Source organism: Salvelinus sp. IW2-2015, linkage group LG2 (genome assembly GCF_002910315.2).
Source record: "Salvelinus sp. IW2-2015 linkage group LG2, ASM291031v2, whole genome shotgun sequence".
NCBI lineage: Eukaryota > Metazoa > Chordata > Actinopteri > Salmoniformes > Salmonidae > Salvelinus > Salvelinus sp. IW2-2015.
In genome coordinates, this window is record NC_036839.1 from 3886650 (window position 1) to 3896388 (window position 9739).

Genomic DNA, 9739 nt, shown 5'->3' on the forward strand with positions numbered 1-9739 from the left:
AGAAACCACTACTAAAGGACACCAATAAGAAGAAGAGACTTGCTTGGCCAAGAAACACGAGCAATGACATTAGACCAGTGGAAATCTTGCTTTGGTCTGAAGAGCCAAATTTGAGATTTGGTTCCAACCGCAGTGTCTTTGTGAGACGCAGAGTTGAACGGATGAGCTCCGTGTGGTCCCACCCGTGAAGCGTGATGGTGTGGGGTGCTGCTTTGCCAGTGACACTTCAGTGATCTATTTAGGATTCAAGACACAATTAACCAGCATGGCTACCACAGCATGCTGCAGCGATACGCCATCCATCTCGGTTTGCGCTTAGTGGACTATCATTTTGTTTTCAACAGGACAATGACCCAACACACCTCAAGGCGTGTAGGCTATCATTTGACCAAGAAGGGGAGTGATGGAGTGCTGCATCAGATGACCTGGCCTCCACAATCACCCGACCTCAACCCAATTGAGATGGTTTGGGATGAGTTGGACCGCAGAGTAAAAGAAAAGCAGCCAACAAGTGCTCAGCATATGTGGGAACTCCTTCAAGAATGTTGGAAAAGCATTCCAGGTGAAGCTGGTTGAGAGAATGCCAAGAGTGTGCAAAGCTGTCATCAAGGCAAAGGGTGGCTACTTAGAAGAATCTCAAATATATTTTGATTTGTTTAACACTTTTCTGGTTACTACATGAGACCTTTTGTGTTATTTCATCGTTTTGATTTCTAAACTATTATTCTACAATGTAGAAAATAGTAGAAATAAAGAAGAACCTTGAATGAGTAGGTGTGWCCAAACTACTGATTGGTACTGTATGCCTTGAGAAGTTACAGCTCACCCAAAATTATGCCACCAGCTAGTCCAGAACATTTTGCTTTGGGTAATTCAGATACAATCAGATATGTATGACTAGTTTGAATGTATGCTTTCAGTAAACCAAGTAGCTGTCCATAAAGGGCAAAATGTGATTTAAATATCATGATGTAAGAGTGTTTTGTCATGGTGGATACATGTAACGTTACCTAGCTAGCTAACTGGAGACATACGTGATGGGACTAAAATCACAATGGCCTATTTCGACGAGACTTGGTTTAATAAAAACATAGACGGTTAACCCTAAAGCTGGCTTTGGCTAGCTACAGGCTGGCAGTGACTAGTTACAGGCATGTATTGTCTTGAGATTCACTCCATTTGGCTAGCTAGTCAGCCAACTTAAGCCTGCCAACTAAACTATATTTAAGCCTGCCAACTAAACTATATAGTTAAGTAACGTACTCAGTGCTTAATTTGAGCCGTACCTCTCAAATTTGACTTTGTTTGTTCCTGCACCTATTTGCCCAGATTCGGTACCTCTCGCGGCATGATTTATTAATTATTTCGCTGTTCGCACTGTAGACATTTTAATAAAAGCAGCATTAAATGAAGTTACTTCCTCGTTATTTTTCCGACCCCCCAGAAAGACCATCATATAAAAGCGCAGTGATCCTTCTATGTAATCATCCTATCCTGCCACACTGATTCCAGACCTGCTCTCTTATTTGTACATATGGGGAGGGTCAGTGGGGTAAGTAACTGATCTTTACATAGTACTTGGCAGTGGTGGTCAGCTAGTGAATAGGTGGTCCCGACGTAATCACGTCACATAGCCTAGTCGTCTCCCTACTGAATTTGAGTCGTCGGGAAAGCCAAATAATTACATTGATAAGAAAAGACAATCGAGTTTGACATTTTTCAAATCCAAAAATCCAGAGATAGATGGTGAATCGAACCCATAACGAGCSAGAGAACTGTTAGTGCCGGAGGAGACGAGTGAGGGGCAAACTGTTCCTGATGGCGATGCTAATCCCGCCAGTTCAGCATCACCACCGGCACCTCCAGTAGCAAGTCAGACTCAGCGGGAGAGGGAGACAGGGAGCTGGGGTGGAGGGGGGCAGTGCCTCCACCGACGAAGTGCTCGGAGCAGGTGCAATTTGCAGTTCAAGAACAAGCAAACGTATAACCCCTGGCTTGTCATGCAGAATTCAAAGTTGGGCTGTACAACATGCAAAAATGTAGCTTTGGTTTAGAAACGACTGGAGGGAMTAAACTAGCAAAAGAGTGGGTGGAATGTATAGTACATTAACATCCTATGCATCAGACGTAAAAAAACAACAAAGAGCCCTCAGAAAAAAAGTTTTTTGAACATGCCTGAACAAAGGCGCATTTGMTGGCAGCAAGCCTTGTAGACAAGGCTAAAGGGGACACCCAGGTTAACACTCAAAATGAGAAAATAAATAGACACTACAGCCAGAGTCTTTAAAACAGCCTTAGAAGGAGGCTAAACATCACATCCACATGCCCGCTCATGGCTTTGAGATAGAAGTTGAATCTCAGGAGTTAAATGGGCTTGACATGGGGAGAGTCTTTGTGGGAGGTTTTGAAAACTAAGGTTGGACAATTTTTTTCCTTTACCTTCACAGCAAAAAACAAGTTTGTAATATCTCTCTCACACGCACTTTCCCCCCCACACTCACTATGTGTTCCGGGAGCTCCCGATTTACAAATTAAGCGCTGAACCTACTTCAATATTGTCATGGGTCAATAACCACTGAATAGAAATATAAACGTAACATGTAAAAAGGTAATATGTTTCATGAGCCAAAATAAAAAAGATCCCAGAAATGTTCCATATGCACAAAAAGCTTATTTCTCTCGTATTTCACAGAAATTTGTTTACATCCCTGTTAGTGAGCATTTCACCTTTGCCAAGATAATTCATCCACCTGACAGGTGTGGCATATCAAGAAGCTGATTAAACATCATGATCATTACACAGGTGCAGCTTGTGCTGGGGACAATAAAAGACCACTCTAAAATGTGCAGTTTTGTCACACAACGCCACAGATGTCTGGCAGTAGCTAGCTGTAACGTTACAGGCATGGCGTCTTGCGAGTCATTCCATTTGGCCAACTAACGCACTTCAAAATGGTGATTTAATGACAAACCATGTAATTACTTAGGTAAAGATATAAATTACCTCTTACCCAAAGTTCTGGGCAGTTGTTTGTAACTGGTTAGTTGGTGTGTAATGGTGACGTCCGACCATCTGTTTAAGTAGCCAATAGAAAAAAATCCACTCTATCATGTTCATTYATTGGGTTAAGATGAACCGTCACTCAAACTAGTCGATCAATGGAGACTCATTGTCTACGCCTCTTTCTAAACCCCACCCTTCGCTGTAAAAAGCAAAGGTAGTAAATGCAGGCAAGAGCGTAGGCAAATTGATTCAATATAACAGATTTTTGGGAAAGTTGAACTGAAAWGGATTTTTGCATAAAATTAATTGCTTGCAAGTTTTGGGGTTGTGCTTTATTATATCATTGTTTTTGTTTACCATTRTAGACATTTTGCTTTCAATTATTTGGTTTTTGACTTAAACATCCATTATTTCCCCCTTCCTCGAAAATATCATGTTTACATTTTCAACTTTATATTTAATGTTTACAATTTATTTTATTTTAAATGTAATACATATGGCGTAAAATTGGACACATACATATCGCTCCTGGATGCTCCGGCTCAAGTAAAGCGCCATAGACCCGCAAACGTATTAAGATAAATAGATACTTTTTTTGCTGGCGTTCTAAAAGAACTCCCCCTTGTTCTGCGAACAACTTGAGCGCATCGCTCTCTTGCGGTAATGTTTGTAAACACAGAAAGGAGTCTATTGTTAGCTCTCCAAGAATAGGGTTGGAGAGCCTGTACTATAAGCACTCAGGCTAATGTTACACAAAGCAACTTTAACGCAATTTTAGTTGGTGGCATCCTCTCAAGCAACGTTGCGGTTACATGAAGCAACTCAAACGCCATGAAAATGGCATGCAACTGGCAATTACATTGAAGCTGCATGTTTGAGAATTCCAAACTCACCCCAACTCATTGGTTGCATTACGTCGTGGTTTCACAAATTATTTGTTTATCCAACCGTTTGGTTATTGTAACAGAGATTTGTGTTCTCTTCGAAATTACATGTATTGACTGATAAACCATGTACACAAATTTGCATACATCTTCTTTTTATTGGCTGTTGCTGCAACTAGTTGCACAAAGTTGAAAAGTTTCAACTGGATGCAACAAAGTTGCAGATMAATTACTTATTAGTTGCAAGGAAGGGGGTGTTTCATGAAGTAATCAAGAAGCAACTAAAATTGAATGCAAATTGCGTCCTGTAATGGCAACCATACAATCGCCCTCATTGGTTTAAAAGGAATGGGCTGGCAGTCTACACTGTTCTTCAAGCAAATGCGATTTGGCGGAAATTGTTAAAAGTAGTCATTGTGCATAGAGTTGTATGGGTTGTTTAAATAAGCAATCATTCGTTTATGTTTGACATACATTTTAAAGGGAAAAATCTGAGTCTCGCGTAATTCCGTTATTATGGAATTGCCCTGAAGCCTCATGTACAGGAATAGGCGTGGTTGAGAGGAGGAMGCATGTCGCGTCGCTTCCTTAGCAACCAAAATGGCAAGTGGCAACAGCTCGCTGTCGAGAAATATACTTACTTGGCTGATTTMAGCTATGAAAGAAACCAGATAACGCCACATTTGATGGGCAAACAATTGCTAGATACTTGTAAAAAAAAGAAGAAGAAGTTATTAGCAAGCTTTGCAAAGAAGGAACATGCAGGTTTCTTAGTTGTAGCGTTTTGCGAAAGTTGTGGTGACATTATTTTATGTGCTGCTAACGTTGCTACGTTACCTCCTCTAACTAACGTTAGCTGACTTCGACCAATATTTGAAACGGTTACAAAGTTACATTTGTTTAAATACGGCAATCACTAGTATGTAGAGGATAACATAATTTCTTTACATTCTTCAACATGGAAACTCAGGTGAGTTTGCTCTAACATGACCCACATAATGTTAGCTAAGTTACTTAAGTTGGTTGAGATGGAACCTGAACGAAAAAATTTGGTTGAGACGGAAATCCAACATATCAATTATTAATTTATAGACAAACTGGAATTAAAGCCAGACTAAGTTAGTGGCACAGATGGAACTGTCCAAGTAGAAGACACGTCAAACTCCTTCAAATGTTGATATTTGTTTGTGTTGACAACCAAACATAATTCAATTTCACWAAATATCTTTACATTTGAAATCAACCAGTGCTTGAAACCACGAGGCCGTTTTGTTTATTTTTTTTGCGGTTGAATCCTGTGTGAAATTGAAACAATAGCTTTTGATGACTTTGTAAATAGCATTATTAATTTGCTGCTCTGTTAAACCTACCCTTTGGCATGACTCAACAATCATTCTCACATTGGTAATATTCATTGGAAAATATCAAAGCTAAGCAGGGCTGGGCTTGGCTTGGTTAAAACCATGGATGGGAGAAACAAAAGGTAGCTTTAGATAGACACATTCTCCAGTAAGAGGTGCCTCCCAGCCTATTGTTTATTTTTTTTCTGATAGTGTACATAACGTTGAAGATCTGACGTTGTCTTAAAGGTACAGATTAAACATATTTTATACAAGGTTTGTCTATGTTAAAATTTGGTTACCATGATGACATAATCCTGTGGTTGAAATTGAATCCTGAAAACAATTGACGTCTTCTGGCTGGGGGAGTTTTGTTAAGTGTGCCAACACTTGCTCTGAACATTAACATGCATCACTTGCGGTACGCTATTGGAAATATAAGGTCGGAACGTATCTTTCATATCAGCGAGAAATAGTTTTTGAAAAAAAAGGTCAAATTTACCTTTATAGGATTAACGTAAACTTGTACATCACCTTGGTCCGTACAATTGCCCTTATTTTAGCGCTCCAAAAACGTAATACTTCCAGATCAACTGTAATGTCAATACCATTGTAAAGCACAATTTCTCCCCTTTCCAACAGAATCAATTACATGACCTAAACACTGCCCGTTTCTGCATAATTCAAGCAGGCAATGAGCCCCGTCGGGTCTTTTTAAAAATGGCGGGTGGGGAAGCAAAACTAATGCGTGATAGTGAGAAGGACAGATGTCGTGTGGGAAAATTGCTTTTTTCACTCGATCTGTCCAACTTATCGCCTCTAAAATGTAAATAAAACACTATAAAGAGTTTATATAATGTGTCATTACATACCTATTTGAAGGTTTGTGTCGAATTTGAATCAGGTTTTTAGGGCGGTGCTAAAGTGATCTTAGAAGTAAACAGCGGCTTTGAGAATGATGATCGCATGCAATGATGACGCAAAAAATGACTAGGTATCCCCCCCTTACCCCCGTCACTGTCCATTTCTTGTTTTTAAACGATGAGAGAAGTGCTACACCTGGTGGAGAGAGATTGTAAGACAGAAATAGTTGCTTTATGCGTGCTGTACGTTACGACATGACACGTCAAAAAATAACAGKGGGTCAGTTTTTTCAACTTTTCTCCAATGCTATAGAGCCATTACCATGTCGATCAACGCTTGAATAGAAACCTAGTTCACACCCCCGATTTTGAAGTCAACACAGTCGCTACAGTTCCATTAGTTTTCTTTGTAGCCTCGTTTGAATGTCGCGGTTACGCACATTTGTACGGAATGGGGTGAGTTTACGTTAGGGTTTCCACGGCCATATTTCAGAGTCGACTACCTATGCTAATGATATATCTGCAACTCTGAACAGCTGTGTGTAAACAGAAGGCGTGTTGTCACTGAAAAATACTATCAGCGGCAACTGTGTTAWAACAGTTAAAACAGTGTACAGTAAGTGTATATTTTGCTTTGTGAAATTATTTTGATTTGATATCAAAGTAGAGGCCTTTATGTTTTTAGAACCGTACCGCAATTTTCGATTCATTTTCAGATGCAAACTCAGCAAAAAAAGAAACGTCCTCTCACTGTCAACTGCGTTTATTTTCAGCAAACTTAACATGTGTAAATATTTGTATGAACATAACAAGATTCAACAACTGAGACATAAACTGAACAAGTTCCACAGACATGTGGCTAACAGAAATGGAATAATGTGTCCCTGAACAAATGGGGGGTCAAAATCAAAGTAACAGTCAGTATCTGGTGTGGCCACCAGCTGCATTAAGTACTGCAGTGCATCTCCTCCTCATGGTCTACACCATATTTGCCAGTTCTTGCTGTGAGATGTTACCCTACTCTTTCACCAAGGCACCTGCAAGTTCCCGGATATTTCCGAGGGGAATGGCCCTAGCCCTCACTCTCCGATCCAACAGGTCCTAGACGTGCTCAATGGGAATGAGACCCGGGCTCTTCGCTGGCCAAGGCAGAACACTGACATTCCTGTCTTGCAGGAAATCACGCACAGAACGAGCAGTATGGCTGGTGGCATTGTCATGCTGGAGGGTCATGTCAGGATGAGCCTACAGGAAGGGTACCACATGGGGGAGGAGGATGTCTTCCCTGTAATGCACAGCGTTGAGATTGCCTGCAGTGACAACAAGCTCAATCCGATGATGCTGTGACACACCGCCCCAGACCATMACGGACCCTCCACCTCCAAATCCATCCCACTCCAGAGTACATTGCGGACAGTCTGAGCACTGATGGAGGGATTGTGCATTCCTGGTGTAACTCGGGCAGTTGTTGTTGCCATCCTGTACCTGTCCCGCAGGTGTTGTGTTTGAATGTACCAATCCTGTGCAGGTGTTGTTACACGTGGTTTGCCCCTGCGAGGACAATCAGCTGTCCGTCCTGTCTCCCTGTAGCGCTGTCGTAGGCGTCTCACAGTACGGACATTGCAATTTATTGCCCTGGCCACATCTGCAGTCCTCATGTCTTCTTGCAGCATGCCTAAGGCACATTCACGCAGTTGAGCAGGGACCCTGGGCATCTTTCATTTGGTGTTTTTCAGAGTCAGTAGAAAGGTCTCTTTCGTGTCCTAAGTTTTCATAACTGTGACCGTAATTGCCTACAGTCTGGAAGCTGACAGTGTCTTAACGACCGTTCCACAGTTGCCTGTTCGTTAATTGTTTATGGTTCATTGAACAAGCATGGGAAACAGTGTTTAAACCCTTTCCAATGAAGATCTGTGAAGTTATTTGGATTTTTACGAATTATCTTTGAAAGACAGGGTCCTGAAAAAGGTCCGTTTCTTTTTTTGCTGAGTTTAGTATTTGGCTGTTTTAGCAGCCATAGCCAATTAGCCTCTAAACAGAACATGTAAGGTCCTTGGACTATAAGGAGTAACGTTAGGCTCCTTTTGTCCATTATTCAGCTAAGGAACAGCAGGACAGACTGTGGCTTAAAATACATTTTGAAGCTACATTATTTGTTTACAAAGATTGAAATTACAACAAAAACATAAACATTTGCATAATATTGTTATGTAGCTAGGCTGTACTTACATTCTTCAGCACTKAGTGGATATACAGTCATTTAAAAAAGTAAATACACCCCCTGGAAAGTAATTATATATATWTTTTTTACATATTTGGACACATGGATATTTGAGCTAAATTCCATCCACATTCATCGATAAATGTAACCCAATTTAACAAATCACAACAACAAAAAACGTTGAAAATGTTATTCAATTAAAATAAACAAAAATGCAATTTCCTTATGTGGAAAAAGTTAGTACACCCCTACCTTTACCATCACATAAAATGGTTAAAATTAGAATCAGGTGCACCAAAACAGGTGCTAATGATTAGAAAATCAGTAGAGAGTAACTTGGTCTGGTTGGTTTTAACCATTTGGGTGTGTGATAACACATCATGCCACTATCAAAATAGCTATCCAAGGCCCTTAGAAGAAATATTATTGATGCCCATGAGTCGTGAGGAATTACAAATATATTTCCAAGCATTTCGAAGTACATCATTCCACTGTCCGATAGATCATCTGCAAATGGAGAAAATTCCAGACCACTGGCAATCTACCTAGGACAGGTCGTCCCACCAAATTCAGCCTAATAGCTGACCGAAAGATGCTCATAGAAGTCTTAAAGAACCCCAGGGTAACATCAAGGGATCTACAGGCCTCTCTTGCCACAATCAATGTCGAAGTGTATGAGGCAACTGTCAGAAAGAGACTGGACAAACTTGGCCTACATGCGAGGTCAGGCAGGAAGAAGCCTCTGCTCTCAAAAAAGAATATAAAGACACAACTGACATCTCCAGACAACATCTGGGTAAAGACCAAACTACTGGAACAATGTGATCTAGACAGGCAAAAACAAAACACTGCCTTTGAACAGAAGAACCTCACCAACAGTAAAGTGTGGAGGCGGTGGCATTATGGTTTGGGGCTGCTTTGCTGCCTCAGGGCCTGGCCAACTTGCCATCATTGAGTCAACCTTGAATTCCATATTGTACCAGAGAATTATTGAGGAGAATGTGAGGCCATCTGTCAAAAAGCTGAAGCTGAACCGGACGTGGATCTTGCAACAGGACAATGATCCAAAACACACAAGCAAAGCTAAAACAGAATGTCTCAAAAAGAAGAAATGTGGGGTTATGGAATGGCCGAGTCAAAGCCCAGATCTCAATCCTGTCAAAATGCTGTGGGTGGACTTGAAGCGGGCCGTGTATGCAAGAAAGCCCTCGAACATGACACAATTGAATCAGTACTGTAAAGAAGAATGGGCAAAAATGCCTCCCAGTCGATGTAAAAGACTGATACAGTTACTAGAAACGGCTACAATAAGTTATTTCAGCCAAAGGGGGCAACACCAGCTATTGAAACTAATGGTGTACTTATTTTTTTCTGCATTTCTTTTGATTTTCGATTAATAAAGTATAATCTTTCATATATATATATAT

At 40.7% G+C, this 9739-nt stretch overlaps 1 protein-coding gene across 1 annotated transcript in view; it reads left to right on the forward strand.

Moving 5' to 3' along the window:
• The first annotated feature begins 4504 nt into the window (after positions 1-4504).
• Positions 4505-9739, forward strand: part of dnah7 (dynein, axonemal, heavy chain 7) — a 184405-nt gene continuing 179170 nt past the window's right edge. Inside the window, 1 exon segment of the mRNA XM_024000724.2 lies at positions 4505-4858. Coding sequence (XP_023856492.1) covers positions 4847-4858 — 12 coding nt within the window. The 5' untranslated portion in view covers positions 4505-4846.